Here is a 25,990-nt window from a genome sequence, read left to right on the forward strand (position 1 = left end):
AATGCATTGGCCAGTGCTGATTGGCCAGAGTACGGAACTCGACCAATCAGCGCTGGCTCTGCTGGAGGAGGCGGAGTCTAAGATCGCTCCACACCAGTCTCCATTCAGGTCCGACCTTAGACTCCGCCTCCTCCGGCAGAGCCAGCGCTGATTGGCCGAAGGCTGGCCAATGCATTCCTATGCGAATGCAGAGACTTAGCAGTGCTGAGTCAGTTTTGCTCAACTACACATCTGATGCACACTTGGCACTGCTACATCAGATGTAGCAATCTGATGTAGCAGAGCCGAGGGTGCACTAGAACCCCTGTGCAAACTCAGTTCACGCTAATAGAATGCATTGGCCAGTGCTGATTGGCCAATGCATTCTATTAGCCCGATGAAGTAGAGCTGAATGTGTGTGCTAAGCACACACATTCAGCACTTCTTCATCACGCCAATACAATGCATTAGCCAGTGCTGATTGGCCAGAGTACGGAATTCGGCCAATCAGCGCTGGCTCTGCTGGAGGAGGCGGAGTCTAAGATCGCTCCACACCAGTCTCCATTCAGGTCCGACCTTAGACTCCGCCTCCTCCAGCAGAGCCAGCGCTGATTGGCCGAATTCCGTACTCTGGCCAATCAGCACTGGCTAATGCATTGTATTGGCGTGATGAAGAAGTGCTGAATGTGTGTGCTTAGCACACACATTCAGCTCTACTTCATCGGGCTAATAGAATGCATTGGCCAATCAGCGCTGGCCAATGCATTCTATTAGCTTGATGAAGCAGAGTGTGCACAAGGGTTCAAGCGCACCCTCGGCTCTGATGTAGCAGAGCCGAGGCTGCACAAGGGTTCAAGTGCACCCTCGGCTCTCCTACATCAGAGCCGAGGGTGCGCTTGAACCCTTGTGCACACTCTGCTTCATCAAGCTAATAGAATGCATTGGCCAGCACTGATTGGCCAGAGTACGGAATTCGGCCAATCAGCGCTGGCCAATGCATCTCTATGGGAAAAAGTTTATCTCACAAAAATCACAATTACACACCCGATAGAGCCCCAAAAAGTTATTTTTAATAACATTCCCCCCTAAATAAAGGTTCTCCCTAGCTATCCCTGCCTGTACAGCTATCCCTGTCTCATAGTCACAAAGTTCACATTCTCATATGACCCGGATTTGAAATCCACTATTCGTCTAAAATGGAGGTCACCTGATTTCGGCAGCCAATGACTTTTTCCAATTTTTTTCAATGCCCCCGGTGTCGTAGTTCCTGTCCCACCTCCCCTGCGCTGTTATTGGTGCAAAAAAGGCGCCAGGGAAGGTGGGAGGGGAATCGAATTTTGGCGCACTTTACCACGCGGTGTTCGATTCGATTCGAACATGGCGAACACCCTGATATCCGATCGAACATGTGTTCGATAGAACACTGTTCGCTCATCTCTATAACCTATCTATCTGCAGGGCTGGGGTGATATGCTGGGTCTGGTGACACTAACCTATCTATCTACAGGGATGGGGTGATATGCTGGGTCTGGTGACGGTAACCTATCTATCTGCAGGGCTGGGGTGATATACTGGTACTGGTGACACTAACCTATCTATCTGCAGGGCTGGGGTGATATGCTGGGTCTGGTGACAGTAACCTATCTATCTGCAGGGCTGGGGTGATATGCTGGTTCTGGTGACACTAACCTATCTATCTGCAGGACTGGGGTGATATGCTGGTTCTGGTGACACTAACCTATCTATCTGCAGGGCTGGGGTGATATGCTGGTTTTGGTGATACTAACCTATCTATCTGCAGGGCTGGGGTGATATGCTGGTTCTGGTGACACTAACCTATCTATCTGCAGGGCTGGGGGGGATATGCTGGTTCTGGTGACACTAATCTATCTATCTGCAGGACTGGGGTGATATGCTGGTTCTGGTGACACTAACCTACCTATCTGCAGGACTGGGGTGATATGCTGGTTCTGGTGACACTAACCTATCTATCTGCAGGACTGGGGTGATATGCTGGGTTCTGGTGACACTAACCTATCTATCTGCAGGGCTGGGGTGATATACTGGTTCTGGTGACACTAACCTATCTATCTGCAGGACTGGGGTGATATGCTGGGTTCTGGTGACACTAACCTATCTATCTGCAGGGCTGGGGGGATTTGCTGGTTCTGGTGACAGTAACCTATCTATCTGCAGGGCTGGGGTGATATGCTGGTTCTGGTGACACTAACCTATCTATCTGCAGGGCTGGGGTGATATGCTGGGTCTGGTGACACTAACCTATCTATCTGCAGGGCTGGGGTGATATTCTAGTTCTGGTGACACTAACCTATCTATCTGCAGGGCTGGGTTAACAGGTAAGTACAAACTAATCAGTTCTTGTCCCATTGTTTCACTGGGATTCTCCAAATCACAGGCTCCAAGGTCACCTCCTTATGGACCTCTGTCTCATGGAAATCTTTGCCTTCCTCTGCGCTAATTCTGCAGGATTATAGGCTGATTTAGATGGATTTTTGAGCCTTCATTCTTCTATTACTACAGGCTGTGATCTTCTTATAATATGTGATTGATATATCGGTATTACGTCTTTAGAGTATCTCAGATGACTATTAGGATACGACTGACCAAGTCCTGGCTATATTCAACATGGCTTTCCTTTTTTGTTTTTAATACAGTAAATTTTTGGAAGTCAGCATACATACAACGTCTTCAAGTGAAAGAATGCCAAAGACTTCAGAAGTGCGTACTCATTCCAAGAACCATTGCACTCATGACTGAATGTACAAGTAACACGTACACTGGGGTTTCCATAGTTGGGAAAATGACCCTTCATAATAAGAGGACAGACATTATATTACCAATTACAATTTTGGGAGGGTGTTCAAGTTGGAAATGTACAGCATGAATGTCAGTAACCACTGACATGGAGAGGTAGTGTCGCATATGCCGCTTACCTTGCCTGATGGAACACGTGACATGGAGAAGAGATGGATGGACCTTGTGGTCCATTTATCACCAGCTCCATGTCATGTAGGGTAGTCGAGTCACCACATGACTTCCTACTTGGGTGACTACCATCTGGCCACATTTATCTACATGTACATAGATGGTCACAGGATGTCCAACAAATTTATTTAGGTCAACCCAATGTAACAGGGTGGTCAGGGACACATTGATGGTCCATAACTAATGGTTGTATCTTTTTAGTTTTTCCTTGACATGCCAGAATCCAGCAACCTGACTTCCTCACTGGAGACCTTTCTGAAGTCCTTGCTTCTCACGGCTTTTCAGGAGGTACACCACAATCTTACCAAGGAGGAAGAGGGGAAGCCTAATAACCACAATGACACTGTTGGGGCCATCACTTTCATAATGGTTTTTATCGCCATATTTTCCTTCTTTATAGTCTCAGTACTAGTCATCGCCATCAGATCACGGTCGTACGACCAACTGGAAGAACAATATGTCAAGAACTGTAACATGGTGGAATCTGGAGGAACAACCCCAGTGTATTTCCCGGGAGCTAAATGTCTGATCCATGAGAATAAGATCGCAGGATAGTCAACGTGACCAAAGCGACACAACTATGGCCTTCGGGAGCTGAAGACTTTTTGTATTTTGGCTCTTTGCTTTCTGGTGGTTCTACCTTTTGCATTCTTAAATTGTAGTAGCCATGCGAGGCTTACTTTGGCGCGGTGCTTTCTCTCTCTCGGTGCCATTTTGTCGTACATATATATTGCATTTTATTTCATATTTATTTTTGTTTTATGAAAATGCAGAAAAATATTCCCCAGGTTTCACTATTGTCTATATCATGTAATGTCTTGGGTCCTATATGTAATATATTTTATTTATTGCAAAATATGTGTGTGTGTTTTTTGTTTTTTTATATTTTACAAGTATTTTTTATTCCACACAGGGTGTGTGAAATTATTTTTATGTGATGTGGGGCTCAATAGACTCCGTTATCACTATCATGCTATGAAGCCTACAAAGAGGATGAACACCTACGGGGCCTGGGTACGGGCCCATCAAGTCACTCTGCCTTGGCATCTCAATCTATACCTGCAGTGGCTATGGGAACAATAGCTGGAATATATGGGCACCTTATGGAAAGAGGAACAAATTTAGCCCCGCCCACTTTTGCGTTGACTCCGCCCATTCTCATTACTGTGCCCGCACATAGTATAATCCTCCTACAGTCACCCGTAAATTATATGCCCACCTCTATCTCTCCCCCAGTTTCAGATACACCCTTAATCTGCCCCCAGATTCATGTCCCCTCCATCTCTGCCACCAGTTTCATGTCCCTCCATCTCTTACCCCAGATTCATGTCCCCTTCATCTCTGCCCCCAGATTCATGTCCCCCATCTCTGCCTCCAGTTTCATGTCCCTCCATCTCTGCCCCCAGATTCATGTCTCCACATCTCTGCCCCCAGATTCATGTCCCCTCCATCTCTGCCCCCAGATTCATGTCCCCTCCATCTCTGCCCCCAGATTCATGTCCCCTCCATCTCTGCCCCCAGATTCATGTCTCTACATCTCTGCCCCCAGATTCATGTCCCCTCCATCTCTGCCCCCAGATTCATGTCCTCTCCATCTCTGCCCCCAGGTTCATGTCCCTCCATCTCTGCCCCCAGATTCATGTCTCCACATCTCTGCCCCCAGATTCATGTCCCTCCATCTCTGCCCCCAGTGTCATGCCGTCCTCTTCTTCATCTGCCCCCAGTTTCATGTTCCACCTCAGTGTACACATTACACTTACCTTCTCCTCGCTCCCCCGCCGCTCTCTGCGTGCCTCTCTCTCTCGCACACAGTTGTAGACGCGATGTGACATCATCACATCGTGTCTACACAGCCAGTAGCTGGCGTGCAGCAGCGAAGCAAGGAGCTGAACTGTGACAGCTCCTTGCTTTAGCCGCGTTTGTGTTCAACTCAGATCTGCGTCCTCTGGACGCAGATCTGAGTTGAAATCGGGACATACCTCCCTCCAACTGGGACCGCGGGACATTCACGATTTCGGTGAATGGAAATCGGGACGGTTGGGAGGTATGCCTTATGGATTTTTTGATTTTTGCTACTGTAAGTGACTGGTCTCACTGATATAAACAAGCACACTTGGTTATTTTGAGCATGCACTTTTTGCAATTTAATGCAAAATCCTCATAATGCTTGCCTGCAAATGCAGTAATCCAGGACTTGGAGTGTAATGGTGAAAACATGTGGTTAGCAAGAGATAGACACCCAATACGACGAGTGGCTTTTAGGCCGAGACATAAGGCTAAGATCCCACGGGACCATATGCAGCGCTAAAGCAATGAGGCAAGAACCACATTGTGGTTCTTCCCGCAGCGCTTTGGACAGAAAGTTCACGGAGTTTTGCTCCACTGACTTTCTGTTACCATTATATCTACGGGAAAGGCACCGGCGTTTCCATAGACATAATTGACATACTGCGATTTCCAAAACCACGCCAGTTTTGAAAATCGCAGCATGTCTGTGCTGCAGTTTGAAACGCAAAGTGGGCATGGGATTTGCATGAATCCCATCCACTTTGCAGATACTGTAAAACACAGCGATTTTTCCCATGGCGTCTCCGCCGTGCAAAATTGCAGCATTTCTGGCCCCTGGGGCCCCAGCTTTATATGGCGTTTCACATCCACACATTGCAGAAAAGTATGCGCAGCGAACATGCTGTGATTTCCAAACCTATTGCACTTTTAGACATTGCAGCATCTCATTTAAAAGTACGGACGCCAGCGGTTTCCCTATAGGTATAACGGAAGCAGAAAGTCAGAAACCTCAGTGAATTCTGTGTGAAAAGCTCTGCAGGAAAATCCATGATGCTTTTCCAGAGTCCCCCTACATGGAGGACTTTGCTCTTGTGGAATACCACACTAATAGAGACTGCAAGGACATGACTTCTGATATGAAGAGTGTGGGCAGGACATGGCGGGGCCTTAAACAATGGCCATTAGCGGCTCAGACATGTTTGTTTTCATGGAGAAGATAAGATAAAGTTGACCAATATATTAAAGAACAGCCGGGGATATGAGTGGCGGAAATATAAGAAGTTTAGGAGAGAGAAACACTGGCGTCTTACCTCTACACAGTAAGTATGGAGAATTATATAGAAGGAATAAGGATCATTTCAATGTAATTCATTCAACTGTTATTAGTTGTAGCAAATCTATCTATCCATCTAATATCTATCTATCTATCTATCTATCCATCTAATATCTATCTATCTGTCTATCTATCTATCTATCTATCTATCTATCTATCTATCTATCCATCCATCTAATATCTATCTATCTCCTATCTATCTATCTATCTATCTATCTATCTATCTATCTATCACCTCATTTAGTTAGATTGCGTCCACATTGTAATGTCCATATTACAGGCATAAATTCTGCCCCAATCATAGTTCTAAGGCCCGACCTAGCAGCAACATAGGGATCTACGCCGCTATAAATTCTTGTCATTAGACCTATCATTGGACTTAGATATCTAGTCATAATACATCGACCAAAGTCTGGATACATTATGGCTGTCTGAATGAAGCCTTACTATGATCTACTGAACTGTAGGTATCACAAGATTGCACATATAGTTCATATCTGCGCCATGTCATCCATTCTTGTGGAGTGTCGTAGGAAGAGATTAAATAATAAAGACAATGTTTCTTCCACATCAAAGCCAATGTCATCCTGAAAAACTACTTGGCTTTTTACAGGGGGTTTAATACTTTTGCAAGGGACTGTATACAGGTATATACAGAATACAATGCTATCCTTGTTCTTTCATATCAATGACATGTCACGAAAACAGTTTTCTACAGCGACATTGTATCAAAATGTATAAAGCAGTGCCAAAAACTAGAATGACTCTATGCATGACCCATGTTATGTTCCAGGATCGGCAGACATGCACCTATCTACTAACCTAACAACGTCCCTGGAAAACGGCTTTAAAAAAATCTTTGAGGATTACATGAACAGATGGCGCAATAATGAGACGATAGAGGCCGATGAACTACAGGCCACGCTCAACGCCGAGAACTTCGACTATGTCATCCTGTATCTTATGGTAATGATTGGGATGTTCTCCTTCATCATCGTGGCCATCTTAGTGAGCACCACCCGCTCCAAGAGACATAAGCAACTGGACGACCTGGATCCTTACAGCCGATACATCGCCAATGACTTCCCCGAAAGGAAAGGAATGATACTGGAAAACCCAGGCGCTAAATCGTACACGGCTCCCATGTCACCATAGTCACAAGGTCCATAAGGCAGAAGAACGGAGGAATCTTGTCTGACTATCGTGAACTTCAACGTAATGTTATTGCCTTGCCCTTTCTTATTTCAATTAAATGACCCAAGAAGATAAAAATTCAACAGTTTTCTTTATTGAAGGCCCCCATGTAAGCTTTACACACTACTGTACATGGGACCCATTGAATACTGGACTCAGATTTATAGGCCTTAGATGTAACACGATGCACCAGGGCCCCAATGCAAAACCTGTACCAAGCCCCAAGCTATGTATTGTTTATAGTACTGTCCTCCTCATATTGGGAAGAGACACCTTATGGGCACACATACTGCACCCCCTGTTATAGGCCCATACTGTACCTCCATGCTTCTTCTAATGGACAACATGGTGCTTTAATAAAGCCTCACATGATGCCTAATGGACCTATACTGTGTAGACATAGTGCAGTCTCTGCTTGATGTATGGTCCTGTACAAACTGTGTTGCGTGGGCTCATTGGTGCCCAGTGCTTAACTGGCCCACCAGAGTACCAGAGGATCCTCCAGTGAGTCCAGCTTGTTACACAATAATGGTCCAGCACATGACACACAAATTTGAAGGATACTATGGTCTATTTCCAAGGGGTCATTGGAGAGTAGTCCCCCAGAGTGCTCTTCTGTGATGGGCTCAAGGACACACAGTTTGACACTGTCGATGACCAAGGGTAGTCTGATTTTTCAGATATCTTGGTATTCTTTAAGCTCTAGTGTATATTGCCCTTTGGCCCAGACCACTCTCCACTTACCACTATTGAGCACAGACATCCAAGCCTAGATGCTGTAAAGCAATAGACATTCCTCCCAACTGTCCCAGATTCAGCAGGACATTCCCGGATTCCCGATTGTGTCCCACCGTCTCGGTTGGCGGGAGGTATGTCCCGGTTTCAACTCATCTGCGTCCTCTGGACACAGATGAGTTGAATACACTGGCGAGTGAAGAAGGAGCACCTACAACTCCGTGACTGAGACTGCAGACAGAGCTGCAGGAAATCGTTGAAAGGTGCATATCAGTGTTTTTTATGTTAAACCTTGAGGGCAAATTGAGGGGGAACATGATGAGGGGTGCACATGAAACTGGGGGCAGAGATTGAGGAAGGACATGAAACTGGCGGCAAAGATGGAGGAGGGGACATGAAACTGGGGGAAGTTGAAGGGTGAACATGAAACTAGGGGAGATGAAGGGGAACAAGAAACTGGGGGGGGTTATTAAGGGGGACATTAAACTGGTGACAACTGTAGGGGAACATTAAACCATGGCAGTGCTGTAGGGGGACCTGTCTGCCTCTAGTTGCCCCCAGTTTAATGTCACCCTCCAACTACCCCTATGGTTTAATGTCCCCTTCCAGCTGCCGAGTTTAATGTCCAGCTCCAGCTGCCATTAGTTTATTGTCCCCCTCTAACTACCCCCATTGCTAATGTTCCCCTCCAGCTGATCCAGTTTCATGTATAAACTGGGGCACCAGGAGAGGGACTTAATACTGTGGGACAGTTGGAGGGGGACATTATAATGTGGGGGCATATAATGTACGGGTGACTGTAGGAGCATTATACTGTGTGGGGGCACATGAAAAATGAATGAGAATGGGTGGAGTCAATGCAAAGTGGGCAGGGCTAAATTTGCTAAGGTGCGCCACATATTTTGTCCCTCTTTCTATTCTTCAAAAGTTGTGAGGTATGCCATAGAGGGCTATGCTGAAACGTATGTCACGTGTTATATTTCCATAGCAAAAACTTGCCATAAAATACCCTAAACCGCATAACCTGGAGCTGCATTCAGCTAATTTGGGTTGGGGGTAACCACAGAGCAATCCCTTACAGAGTCATTGTCTGGTGCTCACACATATCAGCGACCTTAATATATTATCTAGTGGCTTTGTTCCTTTGCTGACGTGATTTTCGGGGACTGAGCCGCCTGCACACTTGTTTTTCATCTAGAAAGGATTTCTTATCACACTGCGAGGACAAACACCAAATCCTGGCCCAGGAATCCTTGTAACCTTGAAATATAAAGTATCTTCCATTACAATTCCCAGGACGGCGTGACATAGGAATGTAAAACATATGACGGGGACAGACGTCAGCGACAAAATCATCTGAAAGGTGAAAATGGAAAATATTAATGGGCGAGATTTGTCCACATTGAGGCCAAGAAACATCCTTATTGGCTGCTATGGGCAACTGCTCCGCTTTTACTCTGTATCAGTTTTCAGAAATCTCCCCCCATATGTGAATGTCGTACACAACCATTCGCAGAATAATGGCGGCCAGTACTGGGATCATTATCCTACTCCCGAAATGTCCAGCAAATCTCCCTGGGCTGGTGAAGTATTCCTACATCCGCCATGTTCTATGTTATTCTGTGTGTGATGTAGGCATCACCTCACGGAAAGGGGTACGGATGATACAATTTGGCACCTGTGTCACAAAAAGAGGGCCCAAAAAATTCACACAGTATTCTCGTCCTATATTGTCATGTATAATAACTATAATATTACAGGGCACACAAAATAGACCACATTGGGGAGATTTAAGAACAGCGTCTGTGACGTCGGTCTTCAGGTCTCCTGCATCAGAGACGGATGCACCTTTATTGTTATGATTCAGACGCAATCTGTGCCAGGCCCTGCGCATGCGCTGAAATCTGTGCAAGCTCAGAGCTTATGTAGACGACAGGTAACATTAAGGCCGTGCTCACATCTGTGCTGGAGTCTCCGTCACAGTGTCTGCTGATAAACGGTGGAGGAAAAAGTCCTGCACGAACCTGCCGGTTTCAGTTTTAACAGATGGACACCCAATGGACCCCATTATAGTCAATGGCGTTCGTCAGGCTCCATGTTTAAGCACTATTTTAGCGGTCCGATCTGCATTATTTTGGTCCTCCAATGGAGGATAAGCAGCGCTAGTGTGAACTGACGCTGGGTTCACACCAGCGTTCGAGTCTCCACTTTCAGTTTCCGTCTTCTGCATGCATAAACTCATTAATAAATGTGCCCCAATAAATTTCATGGGAATGATGGACCCACACTCCAGCAAGCCCCATATTCTTAAAAACACCGGTTGCGTCAATTTATGTTGCAACTGGTATCTAAAAATTTGCGAACCCAAATTTTTTGTGGCTACCTCAGTGGCGTAACTACCACCATAGCAGCAGAGGCAGCTGCCACAGGGCCCGGGACATTAGGGGCCCGGTGACAGCCGCTACCGCTGCTATCATTATACTCGGGGGGGGTCTTTTCGGACCGCCGAGTATAATGATCGGCAGACTGGGAGAGGTAAGAAACATAAAAAACACTGTTACTTACCTCTCCACGATCCTGCCAGACCTCCTTCCTTGTTGTCTGACGTCTCTGACGTCACATGAACCCGGCCTGTGTCCCGGCTCATGTGATGTCCGATATCATTGCAGAAGGACGGCAGCGGAGGCCGACAGCGTAGGAGCCGGGGGACAGGTAAGAAACAGCAGTTTTTTATGTTTTTATTCCCCCGGGTCTCCGATTATTATACTCTGGGGTCTGAAAGACCAAAGAGTATAATAATTGTTTATGGGTGTCCACAGTGGGACATAATAGTGTGTGCAGGGGCCACTATGGGGCATAATACTGTGTGCAGGGGCCACTATGGGGGTACAATACTGTGTGCAGGGGCCACTATGGGGGTACAATACTGTGTGCAGGGGCCACTATGGGACATAATACTGTGTGCAGGGGCCACTATGGGGGATAATACTGTGTGCAGGGGCCACTATGGGGCATAATACTGTGTGCAGGGCCCACTATGGGGGATAATACTGTGTGCAGGGCCCACTATGGGGGATAATACTGTGTGCAGGGGCCACTATGGGGCATAATACTGTGTGCAGGGGCCACTATGGGAGATAATACTGTGTGCAGGGGCCACTATGGGGCATAATACTGTGTGCAGGTGTCACTATGGGGCATAATACTGTGTGCAGGGCCCACTATGGGGGATAATACTGTGTGCAGGGGCCACTATGGGGGATAATACTGTGTGCAGGGGCCACTATGGGGCATAATACTGTGTGCAGGTGTCACTATGGGGCATAATACTGTGTGCAGGGCCCACTATGGGGGATAATACTGTGTGCAGGGGCCACTATGGGGGATAATACTGTGTGCAGGGGCCACTATGGGGCATAATACTGTGTGCAGGGGCCACTATGGGGGATAATACTGTGTGCAGGGGCCACTATGGGGCATAATACTGTGTGCAGGTGTCACTATGGGGCATAATACTGTGTGCAGGGGCCACTATGGGGGATAATACTGTGTGCAGGGGCCACTATGGGGCATAATACTGTGTGCAGGTGTCACTATGGGGGATAATACTGTGTGCAGGGGCCACTATGGGGATAATACTGTGTGCAGGGGCCACTATGGGGGATAATACTGTGTGCAGGGGCCACTATGGGGCATAATACTGTGTGCAGGGCCCACTATGTGGGATAATAGAACGTGCAGGAATGCGTAGGAGGGGGTCGGTCGAAGATTGTTTAGCACAGGGGTGTAGCTTTAAGGGTGGCGTGAAGTATTATTTGAGGGTGTTTTTGTGCCATTCTGAGCGTGGTAAGGACATACAAAGTCTACAAGACTACGGCCACTATTCCCCCATTTTTGTAATTTATTTTCACCTATAAGACTGAAAACATCTCAAAATTCAATTTTTTGTTGTGATCCAAATGGGAACTTTGTTACACAGAAGGTTGTCAATAAAAAAATGTGGATTGTGTTTTCCCCGTACAGCCACCAATGTGTCAACTTTTTTTAAATTCCATCACACCAGACACTTTGTGCTGCCCTGTGGACTGGAGAACGGGCACCTATCTCCATAGTAATGGCCGTCATCATCAGGATTAGACAACGGACAACAACGAGTCCCATTATGAAAAACAGGGGTACTAGGGACGGAAATGTTCAGTGGTCGGCCCATGCACGGCGAGTTTGGTGGCGTCAGCGAGCCATGGTTTGTACATTTTTGAAGCGTTATTTTGTATGTAACAGGAGTCTCACAGATGGTCATGATATATTCGTTGTCCTCAGGCTTGTTTTCTACCATCGTAATTTTCGTCAGGAGGGATTTCAACAAGATAAGAATGCCGACGAACCCAAAAACGTAGATCGCGTCTCCAATGGGCTTGGCTAATCCACGGTCACGGTCACCCAAGGTTTCATTTGGGAAATGTTTGGACTGCTGAATAAGACATTTTCCTGGCGTGGCATGGACAGCTGTATCATTTGACCATTCGTTTTGGTTGTAGCCGAATGTTAGATGGTCCTACAATTCCAAGAAGAAAATTGAGGTAACATCGAAAGACTAAGAAGTTTATGAGGCAGTATGAACATCGTAAATGGGTTACTCTGCTGAGGCTACAGCCCTCAATCCCTACTAGCCAGAGCCTACAGAATAGAGGGCTTGGTACATCAGTGGTCGCCCATCAATTTCAGTGTGCCCCGTATCATACCACAGGGTGATCATGAAGGATTCCAATTGCCAGACCATCAGTGGTCAAGTGGCTACCAGACATCTTGTATCTGGAGTATCAGTAATAGTGGACAGATGAAATCTAACTTATCCAGTCCAAGTTTTCTTTGACCCAAAATTTAACGTATGGTTGTGTTCGGTTTATGATATATGGACTGTATGTGTACCGTATCCCAGACTAAACACTAAGCAGGACCCAGACTCCAAGCACCATAGTCATCTATCATGCAAGGAGTCCAGATCTCCTCACAGGACTACTGTCCTAGACCAAAAATATCATTGCAATATGGAACAGTAGATGGTTACGCTGCTGGGAGCCCAAGTCCATGCTTGGTGAAGGAAATATGGCAAATATTTCAGGGTCATCAATATCAGATTGGTGAAGGTCTTACATTTGACCCCCATGATGTATTGATAGCAGAACCCACGCCCACCAGAGGTAGCATAGTGTACAGAGCTATGCTCGCCAGAAGTACACAGCGCCATATACTGTGTAGTGGTCATGTCAGGTTACTGCACCTTAGATTCCAATCCCTTTTACTGAATGGCAACTAAACTGCAGTAACGAGGATAAAATAGCATGAAATAAACATAAAAATAGAGTAAACACTATTCTATATCACTATTTATATATCTTTCACGGTCACGTACAGGAGGCCTTATGGTCTGCCTACCACCCAGCTTTCCCAGAAACTGAATTGATCATATCCATAATAAGAAGACAATTCAAAGATTTTAAGAATCTTACTTAGGATTGAGCAAAAAAAAATGTGATAATGATGAAGATCATAGACCCCACCTGATCAGGTCTCAGCGAAGAAGCAGCCACGGCGAGGGTAAGCAATGGCGAACGTCTGCAGAGAAGGCCCAAAATCAGCATTTCTTGTATTATTGGGCTTAGAGTAAGAACAGAAGACATAACATGGATCCTCCTCCCTAGTCCGTGAGACTCCATCCCGCCCGCACACTATACATGGCTCAGTGCTCGGCTCTGACTAGCTCCACCTGCTCGCCTAACACTTTGGCCTGAGCTTGAAGCCCCCATAATGCTCTTGGAGGAGAAGTCTCCATTGGGGCGTATTCCTATAGTCAGGTTGTGCAATTAAAACAGCGTCAAAACGTCAACAGAAAAATCTACATGTGTTTTTGCTGTTTTGGGGCTCTTTTTTTGTGGCAGGTTTTAATTTTACAAGGGAATCAGGTTGAATTTAAAAAAAAAAAAAAAAAAATTCCCGGCTCCGATGCAGTTTTAACCTGCTCTGTCACATCTGAACTCACCCTTTCATAAAATGTTGTATTTTCTCATGCACCATTTGTTTTTGACATTTTTTTCCAAATTTCAGTGTGTAATTTACAAAGGTATAAAATGGCGAAGCGACGCGGCCTTTATACGGCTTAATTTCTCTTTACGCAAAAATAAAATGTCAAGGAAATCTGTAAGGATAAGGGTTAGTTCACACGTAAATAACGTGTGGCTTATTTGGCACCGGAAAATTAGGAAGCTTTTTTTTTACCTTGCCAAGCTTTTTTTGAAGCTTTTTTTTTTTTTAAAAAAAACAGCTTAAAAAAAAGCCAGGCTGTTTTCCCCTCCTGTAAAGTGAATGGGCTGAAAAAATAGCTAGCATTTTTTTCCGTGCAGTTTTTTGCCTCCCATTCACTTCTATTGCTTTCTTCAGGTGGAAAACGCCTGAAGAAAGGTCATGTCGCTTCTTTTTCTGCTAGCAGAAAAAAAAGCTAGCAGAAAAAAAAGCTAGCTGTTCACATAGGCCTCCATGTTCACACGTGAAAAAAGCCTTACTGATTTTGGCACTGATTTTTCAGCATCGCTTTTTTTGGACGCTGTTTTTGACGCTTTTTCAGTCGCTGTTTTTTTTTTTAAGCTTTTTTTTTTTTTTTGCACTACAAAAAAAAATTAAATAAAGTTATTAGTACATGATAAAAAAAAACGCTGTTTTGGTCGCTGTTTTTGCCAAAACAGCTGCAAAAATAAGCGACCAAAAACCGCAAGCGGTTTTTTCAGCGCCCCATAGAATCTAATTCATTTTTTCAGGCATTAAACGCCTGAAGAAATGTCATGTCGCTTCTTTTTTTGCTAGCAAGCTAGCAGAAAAAAAAAACAAGCAATTCACATAGGGCTGCATTTTATGGAGGCTGATTTTGAAGCGAAATCTGCTGTCAAAATCAGCCTCTTTGCCCCCATGTGAACTAGCGCTTAGCCCCCATGTGGTGTCCCAAAGCAAAAAAGTAAAAAAAATGTGGCGGCAACATGTTGTGTTTTTTTTTCTGCAGTGCTTTGGACAGAAAGGGTCAATTTTTTGGCAGCGGATTTTGACGCAGAATCCGCCTCAAATCCGCTGCAAAAATTGGCTCCCATTGACTTCAATGAGAGCCGCTCGCTTCTTTTCTCCACTAGCTAGTAGCTTGTTAGGGGTCTTGAGCCCCGAGTCCGGGGGAAACACAACAAGCTGAAAAAAGAAACGAGATGACCCTTCTTGTCACAGATTATGTGGCTGAATCAGCCGCGGTGTCCGGGACATGAGGCTTCCTCCCGATTAGGCCCATTCATTTAAGCTTAATCCGGAGCGTAATGCCGCGACGAGATGTCGGTACCCTGCATCAGTGCAAATTCCACCATGTGAACATACCCTTAAGAGGAGATAAAAAATGCTTCAAGGAAAGACCAAGCAATACAACGGCATTAACAATAATAGCAGTCTGGCCACTAGGTGGCAGCACTTGGCTTCCTATAGTGTTTTGGTACCTTGAACATGTCGTATAATGGAATTTTAAGCTTTGTTGGAATATTTTTCAATATGCAAAATAGGAGGACAGAAAAATTCCTGCGTTCATGATCTCTTCTTCATGCATCGAAAAATCTGAGGGTCCCAGGGGCTGAAGTCACAGAGCGTTAGCCTGCCATTGGTGGTTAGTCGGTTGCACTAGTAGAAGTATTGTAGGTAAGATTTAATAAAGTTCATCCACATGCAGTGACTGAACCAAACAGCTCTAAGTAACCTATAGTTTTCCCTTGTGACCTACCAAACATGGAAACAGATCACGATAATCATGGGACCTGGCACAGAATTGCTGCAGATCTCGTGGTAACAGTCTTGTTCTTCAGCCACCACTAGAGGGGGCTCACTGCATACATTAACAGCTTCCATTGACTTCAAAAATTCACTCATTGACAAAAAGATAGAAATATTGGATTGGTGCTACACTCGTCCTGCAGTTACCTCTCAGGCCGATATGGCACTGATTATAGGTGAGGTCTGATTAGACACTGGGTCACTTGTCACAAGAGGGCGTAAAACTGCTTCTATTGCTGCCCTATAAGAAAGCTCGCAGAGGCTACTTTTGGGTAGTGTACTTCTTGAGAAGTCATTGACTGCCTCTACAATGTACTCAAAGACACTTGAAAGACTTTGAGAAGGAGCACCTCACTGGTCTGAGAGAGCGTGATGGCTCTAGGCTAGAGAGCGTGATGTTGTCCTAGGCTAGGAGGTGTTGGGAGCAGAGGCTATGGGAGGGAACACACGGTCAACATGTTCTGGACAGACCAGACAGATCCCCTGGTGAGAGGATTGTTGGACAATTACCAGGAGCTCCTACCATTCAGATGAGGCGCCTTCGTTACACATCCCCGTCTTGGCCCTACCAATTCCCAGGCACATAAGAGAAGGAAATTTGGTGTGGGAGACCAGATTGGGGGGGGGGGACAACATTAAACTGAGGTGTCAGATGGCTGGAACATTAAAGTGGGGGGGTCAGATGAGGTGGACATTAAACTGTTGGAGTAGATGAGGGGGACATTAAACTGAGGAGCCAGATGAGGGGGTCATAACTGTGGGGGAACATTAATCTATGGGGGAGGATGGAGGGGAACATTAGACTGTGGGGCCACCGAGAGGATAACATTATAATGTGGGGGCATTATACTGTAGGAGCATTATACTGTGCAGGGGCACAAAGAGAAATGGATGGGAATGGGTGGAGTCACAGTAGAAGTGGGTGGGGTTAAATCTGCACTGTCCCTCTTTCTATTCCTTGACAGCTGGGAGGTATGGAAATGTACAGCACATCCTGAGGCCACTTGTGTTATCTCTCATGTCAGGGCGGACAACTTTTCAACAGGATAATGCTCACCTACACACACAAGGCTTTCCCAGGAATGTCTCCGTCAGATTACAACACATTCTTGGCCGGCCCGGTCACCAGATTTATCACCAATTGAGTATTTACGGGACCAGCTGGGTCATCAATGTCACTAGCTGACCAGTGTGTAGGATCTACAGGCCCAGTTGTGGGATACTATACAGAACCTGTATACCTCCATGTATACTCTATATCTCATCTTGTTTCCAGGCTAGAGGTGTCAACAGGGTCCTAGAGCCTCTGTCCAATTTTACAGGTTTTCCCAATAAATTTCAACATTCATCCTCAGAGCAGGTTCACACGTTGGGAATGAAGAGGAATTCATACAGCTACTTAGGGTTATTGTATGAATCTGTATGCAGTTAGCGCCCCCTAGAGGTAGATACAGGTAGCCTTTAGCTTGTTTTTAAGGCAGATTTTAAGCTCTAAATCTGAAAACATAGTTACAACCCATACAAAAATATATTAACTATTTGTGGTGTATATTAATTTAATATAAAAAAAAAAAAAAAAAAACAGTACAAAGAATAAAGCTTTATGATTTCTGTGTTCTCCTTATTCTGCTTATTTATGTGTCAGTGTCTACTGTACTTCTGGTATTCTATTCATGAACCAGAAAAGTGTGGTAGATTGTCCCTGTAACAGCTTTGCGCTACATTGTAAGATTTAATATCATTCTCGTACATATAGCATGCGGTTACTGCTAGCGTCTATGCCTGCAGTCTATTGTAGCCTCCTGGTGTAGTTCTTGTCTCCCCACATACATGAGAAGATTTAGGGTATGTCTGAAATGCATATGACCGTGTTCTGATCAGCTGGTGGTTTTGCATCGTCACTTTTTGTCTTGTCCGCATCTTTCCCACGTTCCTTATAGAGTTCACATAAACTTGTAGTGCTTGTATAGGAATCGGTGTAGGCCTGATTATCGTAACATTTAGGAATCCCTTGTGGGGATTTGCTGGATTTTGTGTTATTCTGGCACTGTTTTTGTAAATAGTCATTGATAACATCATCTTCCACCGGCTCAGCATGCAACTGGTTAATCACCATGGATGAAATGATGATAAAGGCAAAAAATCCGATGACCACAATGATGAACCATCCGGCGTTGACCTGCTCCGAGGTCAGGTCTATGGTTGTGTTGTCCAGTGGAGTAAAGCTGATTGGTGAGGCTGGTGGGGGGCTTGTACTCCAGATTTGTGTTCCAATCTGTTCCATTGTAACATTCCGATCCCCTCCTAAAATTTTAAAAAATAATTATTTTTATTAATATCAGGTATAGATTTAGAGCTGAGCTCTTTGAGGTTCTATAGAAACCACCCCTGGATGTATAGATTCCTATAAAATTATAATATGAATATTGTAAGCTGATGGCTGGTCAGGTAATGGAGGGGGTGTACATCTCACCCAGACTACTAAGGTGGGTGAGATGAGAAAACTCCAGAAAGAACATTTCTCAGCAGATAACTATTGTCTGCTGAGGGTTATTTCAGAGTTCCAGTTACTGGGCTGGATTTTTAGGAATGGCAGGTAGGTTGGTAGTGGGACCTGTCATTCCACCCCCCTCCAGTCCACACTTTGGGGATGTTCCAGCGGCGACTCAGCTGTTGAGAGTCTCCTCGTCAAGGAGGCTTAAGAAGCCAGCTCCAGCAGCAGACTGGGGCAGAGTTTGGCTGGAGAGCTGACAGAGAGGTCATATTTTTGGTAGCTGTATCCTGAATGATTCTATTGGCTTTTGGATTTCTGTTATTCTAGGCGAGGTAACCTATTCTATGTTTAGTTAGCGCCTAGCCGGGCAGGGATTTATTTTTGTATTGTTTCCTTTTGTTGCTGCACTACCTTTTTGAGTGAAAATAAAATCTACCTTTGTTTTGGACTAAAGAAACTGGACTTGTGTGTCTATGCCACCCCACCGAGCAACCCCAGACCCTGACCATATGCTATAATTTCTATCTCTCCCGGAACGTACAGGAGGTTCCCGCTAAAAGGGGTGACCTCACGGCATCCCGGAACATGGGCAAACCTCAAGACAAAGTGTAAGGCTTCATGTGATGGCAGACACCATCTTTACCCAATAGATCCCACTGACTAGACAATGCAGTCTATTGAGTTTTCTTATTTCATGCTTTCACCCTGGACATGTGTTCTGATGATTCCTTATTACAACTACAGCTCGAAACACTAATGTTAGACAACTGTTTAGCAAAGCTGAAGTACTACAAGTACCAGGGTAGAGAGGACTGATTTATAAACTTTACTACGTTAGCATGGTTAAATCTATCACTTATCTGCAGCCATTCACATATCAGCTGTCCAGGGTCTGTGCAGGTGAGTTACAGAACTACTATAACACGTGGAGAAGACAGCAGATACAGAGGGGTGAGAGGACAGAGAGGACTTTTCTCTCTGCTGATTTTAGACAGAATCTACGGCGAAGGCTCCTGCAGAGAATCCATTGCAAATGAAATCCTAGCCCTAAGTAGATTTTACAACAGTTTTTTCACAATCAACATCATAATCTGCTTCAAATTCCTGTAGCCAATTTCTTCCTCCTGACCAAATTCCTCCGTGTGAATATACCCTAATACATTACCATATAGACATTCATCATAAGCAGTATATGGGGTATATTAGGTGTCAGCTTGTGTTGTACATGTAGATTATATTATATCCAGTATTTTTGCAGCACATTGTGTCTCAGATGTTTTGCAGCAGTCTATGGTTTCTTAGTATTATGGAGACGGCAGATTTTATATTGATTTAATCCTCTCTTTTCTATGTCTGACATAACTTCACGGGGCACTGATGTATAGGGTTTCATGTCTATAACTAGTTTAGTATGTGATCATTTGTGGCTACAACTTAACCCTTTCCCCTGCACTGCACTGAATAGATTAATTCCCAATTTCTACAGCTTCAAGCGCAAACTAAAGACACATCTTATCAGACAGGCCGGTCACAATTTCTAATGTAAACCCTTCCATACTATAATTAGAATCCCCAAAATTTAACCCTCCTCTGTCCCCGCTCCCACATTACCCCACATGATATGATGCCATCTCAGGCGAACTTTTATATGTCCAAGCACCATCCACATGTTACAGGACACGACTAGTGATGGCTCATAAAGCTTTGTTTGTGTAATGACAGTCACCTCTATTACAACATTGTCTGACCTCTGCATAAGCAATGCCGCCCCTGCTACCTCGTGTGTCACCCCCTCTACCTCATAGATTGTAAGCTCTTGCGAGCAGGGCCCTCAGTCCCATTGTGTGAAATGACTCTCTTTGTAATGAATCTTTCTGTCTGTACTTGAACCCTACAAATTGTACAGCGCTGCCGAATATGTTGGCGCTATAGAAATAACATTTATTATTAGCTATTTGATATGTAGAAAATCACAATAATCATGTAATTTACAGTGAATTAATAATGGAAAGTAAATGTAATATATAAAGAAAATGTCATAGAAATGAAACTGAAGAGCAATAACATAAAGAGGATTAGAAAGCGACAGAAAATATGTTTAAGACTGAAGTATTTCCATATGAAGTTGTAAGGTTATTCTGACATGAGACAAAGCCATCAGATAGATAGATAGATAGATAGATAATAGATAGATAGATAGATAGATAGATAGATAGATAGATAGGAGATAGATAGATAGATAGATAGATAGATAGATAGATAGATAGGAGATAGATAGATAGATAGATAGATAGATAGATAGATAGATAGATAGATAGATAGATAGATTGGACATTGCAATGTTTTTTCAGTTTTTTTCTAATTTGTTTCTAATTTTGCAAAGTAATCACTTTTGGACACTGCAATGTATGAATAAACGCCCATGATACTAGTGAAAGCAAGTGGATGTTCCTCCTCCTCATATTTATATTTTTATATATGGTGTGATTTTTTATATATATATATGTGTCACTTATATTGATCTGAAAATGTTACTAGATCATCGTATATTTATAACGCTTTGTTACACTGTATCTTTCACTCCACCTAAGTGTGTTTTGATGTTGTGATACATTGTTTCCACATGCTAACTAATTAATTGTAATTATGCACCATATGATGTGGTTGTTATTTAAACTGGTGGTTTTCCTCACTTCTTTGCTTGAGAAAGGTTCAGATAAGAACCGAAACGTCGCTGCTTGGAATAAATCCACACTTTTTCTAAATATTGGAGTGCTGCCATTTTTTCCATTTCCTATATAAAGTTGAAGATTAGCCACCTTCCAGTTTGGCTTTGCACCCGGTTTGTATGCTGTGCTGCTTCTGCATTTTTTTCTACTAGATAGATAGATAGATAGATAGATAGATAGATATGAGAGAGATGATAGATAGATAGATAGATAGATAGATAGATAGATAGATAGGAGATAGATAGATAGATAGATAGATAGATAGATAGGAGAGAGATAGATAGGAGATAGATAGATAGATAGATAGATAGATAGATAGATAGATAGATAGATAGATAGATGATATGAGATAGATAGGAGATAGATAGATAGATAGATAGATAGATAGATAGATAGATAGATAGGAGATAGATAGATAGATAGATAGATAGATAGATAGATAGATGATATGAGATAGATAGGAGATAGATAGATAGATAGATAGATAGATAGATAGATAGATAGTAGATAGATAGATAGATAGATAGATAGATAGATAGATAGGAGATAGATAGATAGATAGATAGATAGGAGATAGATAGATAGATAGTAGATAGATAGATAGATAGATAGATAGATAGATAGGAGATAGATAGATAGATAGATAGATAGATAGATAGATAGGAGATAGATAGATAGATAGTAGATAGATAGATGGATAGATAGATAGATAGATAGATAGATAGATAGATAGATAGATAGATAGGAGATAGATAGATAGATAGTAGATAGATAGATAGATAGGAGATAGATAGATAGATAGATAGATAGATAGATGATAGATAGATAGATAGATAGATAGGAGATAGATAGATGGATAGATAGATAGATAGATAGATAGATAGTAGATAGATAGATAGATAGATAGATAGGAGATAGATAGATAGATAGATAGATAGGAGATAGATAGATAGATAGATAGATAGATAGATAGATAGATAGGAGATAGATAGATAGATAGATAGATAGATAGATAGGAGATAGATAGATAGATAGATAGGAGATAGATAGATAGATAGATAGATAGATAGGAGATAGATAGATAGGAGATAGATAGATAGATAGATAGATAGATAGGAGATAGATGAATAGATAGATAGATAGATAGATAGGAGATAGATAGATAGATAGATAGATAGATAGATAGATAGGAGATAGATAGATAGATAGATAGATAGATAGATAGATAGTAGATAGATAGATAGGAGATAGATAGATAGATAGATAGATAGGAGATAGATAGATAGATAGATAGATAGATAGATAGGAGATAGATAGATAGATAGATAGATAGATAGATAGGAGATAGATAGATAGATAGGAGATAGATAGATAGATAGATAGATAGATAGATAGGAGATAGATAGCTAGGAGATAGATAGATAGGAGATAGATGAATAGATAGATAGATAGATAGATAGATAGATAGATAGATAGATAGGAGATAGATAGATAGATAGATAGATAGATAGATAGGAGATAGATAGATAGATAAATAGATAGATAGATAGGAGATAGATAGATGGATAGATAGATAGATAGGAGATAGATAGATAGATAGATAGATAGATAGATGATAGATAGATAGATAGATAGATAGATAGGAGATAGATAGATAGATAGATAGGAGATAGATAGATGGATAGATAGATAGATAGGAGATAGATAGATAGATAGATAGATAGATAGATAGATAGATAGATGATAGATAGATAGATAGATAGATAGATAGATAGATAGATAGGAGATAGATAGATAGATAGATAGATAGATAGATAGATAGATAGATAGGAGATAGATAGCTAGGAGATAGATAGATAGGAGATAGATGAATAGATAGATAGATAGATAGATAGATAGATAGATAGATAGATAGGAGATAGATAGATAGATAGATAGATAGATAGATAGATAGATAGATAGGAGATAGATAGATAGATAGATAGATAGATAGATAGATAGATGATATGAGATAGATAGATAGATGATAGATAGGAGATAGATAGATAGATAGATAGATAGATAGATAGATAGGAGATAGATAGATAGATAGATAGATAGGAGATAGATAGATAGATAGATAGATAGATAGATAGGAGATAGATAGATGGATAGATAGATAGATAGATAGGAGATAGATAGATAGATAGATAGATAGATAGATGATAGATAGATAGATAGATAGATAGATAGATAGATAGATAAATATTTGGCCTCTGATGCTCCTCACTATACATAATATATAGATATTTAGTATATACAATGTATCCTGGTGTCCCCGTATAGCAGAGGTTACTCACTGTACAGGGCTCTGTGTGTTCTCTCACCCCGCCAGGTCCATACTGAGCTCCGAGTCCTCAGGTATGTATAGAGGTAGTGAGGAGGGGCTGGACAGGGACCTGCGCTGCAACTATAGGTAGAAAACACATTTTCAGCTGTCAGGTATAGGCGCTGTCACTAGTAATTATTTCACACATAAGTCATGGGGATTTTTCAATGCAATGCCAAAATGTACAGCTGAAAAAAGTCACTTATGTTCTGTATTGTGGTGAATTTAAAGGGGACCCCTCACCTCTCCAGACAGGACTATTTTAGTAATTCTGTTATTCCATATGGAGATGTAAGAATGAATTGACAACTGGGTGTTATTCCCTTGTCAAAAGGGTCTGCCCTTACAGAGACAGCAGTGATTGGACAGGGTCACAGTCTGCAGGGTCACCGCCCCCCGACAACTGGTAAATTTTTAGCAGGAATAAAAAAGGAACTGCACTTAATATAGAACTGTTAGGGCCCCTTCACACGGCGTAAGCGCGCCGCTCATTTAGACACGTATACACGTATATCGGCATATACGCGCGCTTCCCATGGAAATCAATGGGCTCTGTCTTGAAACGCCATGCTCGGACATGTGTATACGTGTCAAAATGCGCGGCACGCTTACACTGTGTGAAGGGGCCCTTATAGTGCCGAAACAGACATGTCAGGAGATGGGACCGGTCTTTTTTTATAACCCAAAAGAGGCCAACTCTTAAGGAGGACCCCTCACCTAGTCTGACATGTCCATTTTAATGAGAAATTGTCCATACCTCCTAACTTTCAAATGACAATTTGTCCCCACCCACTTCTACTGTGACTCCGCCCATTCCCATCCATTTTTCTTTATGCCGCCACACAGTATAATTCTCCAACAATCGCCCTAACATGATATGTGCCACATTATAATGCCCCGCTAATGTCCCCTCCAGCTAGCCCAGTTTATTGTCCTCCTCCAGCTACCCCACAGTATAATGTCCCCCTCCAACTACCCCACAGTATAATGTCCCTCTACAGCTACCCCCATGGTATAGAGTCCCTGGCGCAGTTTCTATATTTTCACATGCGTGTACTACATTTTTTCATGGATTAAATAAAGAAGAGTTTTACCTTTCCTAACGGGGCTACGCTGGTTCTATTTTTCGAACGATCTGTATAGAGTCCCTCTCCAACTACCCCACAGTATAATGTCCCCCTACAGCTACCCCCACGGTATAGAGTCCCTCTCCAACTACCCCACAGTATAATGTCCCCCTTAAATTAGCATCTATAAATCAGATGGAAGACCCTGTGGAGTATTTTTTTTTCCTTATAATGTTAAAGCATGGACAAGACTCAAGACCTGATGAGCTGGAATTTCCTGTGTGCACATGTGCCTGTTACCATCCCCCCACGAGCTAAGGACAGCATGGACACCATGCGGCAGACAAAGCATGGAGAGTAACCTGCATGGAAGTGTGGACTTCTTTCAAGGAGATGATTTCTGGAGTCTATTGTTGATGTGTGAAGATGCTACAGCTGACTGGGATTTCTTTCTATTACTGTGGACACGTGGGACTCTGTTACAGCCTGGGAACCATCACCCACATACCCCATGAGTTTATGGAAGCTTGGCAAGAGAGCAGCAGCCTGTCTACCTGGATGGCTTCAGACTTCTTTGGGCAGTAGGGCAGGAGGGCTTGTGATGAAGGACATTTGGGGCATTTTTTGTGGTTAATGGACAATAGTGCTGATACAAGATACCGAACTATCAGCTGTGAGCAGGAGATCTCACCACCTACCAAAGGAACTGCCACATGTTATCATGATAGCTGCCTATGTCCCCACCTCTGCCTGTTATAGCTACATGCTGTAACCCCCCCCCCTCCTCATGTTCTCCAACCACATTCGGCTGTATTATTAACATCACTCCGCACAGAGAACTAAATGATCCTGCAGTGTGTCTGTGTTTCTTTCTTTTTAGTTGCTATGATTCCTAGGATTTCTCTATCTGCCATGAGCTTGTATGTGTTTCTCTCTTGTTATATACTACTGTACCATCTATGAAACTGTATCACTGAAATTTCCCCATTGTGGGACTATTAAAGGATTATCTTATCTTAACTACTTCCACAGTATAAAGTCCCCCTCCAACTACCCCACAGAGAAAACACATACAAGCTCATGGCAGATAGAGAAATCCTAGGAATCATAGTAACTAAAATAGAAAGAAACACAGACACACTGCAGGATCATTTAGTTCTCTGTGCGGAGTGATGTTAATAAAACAGCCAACTGTGGTTGGAGGACACGGGGGGGGGGGGGGGTCACAGCATGTAGATATAACAGGCAGAGGTAGGGACATAGTCAGCTATCATGATAACATGTGGCAGTTCCTTTGGTAGGTGGTGAGATCTCCTGCTCACAGCTGATAGTTCGGTATCTTGTATCAGCACTATTGTCCATTAACCACAAAAAATGCCCCAAAATGTCCCTCATCACAAGCCCTCCTGCCCTACTGCCCAAAGAAGTCTGAAGCCATCCAGGTAG

At 43.2% G+C, this 25,990-nt stretch overlaps 2 protein-coding genes across 2 annotated transcripts in view; both read left to right on the forward strand.

Moving 5' to 3' along the window:
• Positions 1–25,990, forward strand: part of CLIC6 (chloride intracellular channel 6) — a 374,274-nt gene that overhangs the window by 189,561 nt on the left and 158,723 nt on the right. The gene's annotated exons all lie outside the window — the stretch shown is intronic.
• On the forward strand, positions 6,059–7,383 carry LOC142194397 (potassium voltage-gated channel subfamily E member 2-like). The gene is made up of 2 exons (XM_075263515.1): positions 6,059–6,092; positions 6,900–7,383. Exon 2 carries the CDS (start codon positions 6,911–6,913, stop codon positions 7,259–7,261), a length of 351 nt encoding a protein of 116 aa, XP_075119616.1. The 5' UTR covers positions 6,059–6,092; positions 6,900–6,910; the 3' UTR covers positions 7,262–7,383.

This window comes from Leptodactylus fuscus, chromosome 2 (assembly GCF_031893055.1).
Source record: "Leptodactylus fuscus isolate aLepFus1 chromosome 2, aLepFus1.hap2, whole genome shotgun sequence".
NCBI classification, from domain to species: Eukaryota; Metazoa; Chordata; class Amphibia; order Anura; family Leptodactylidae; genus Leptodactylus; species Leptodactylus fuscus.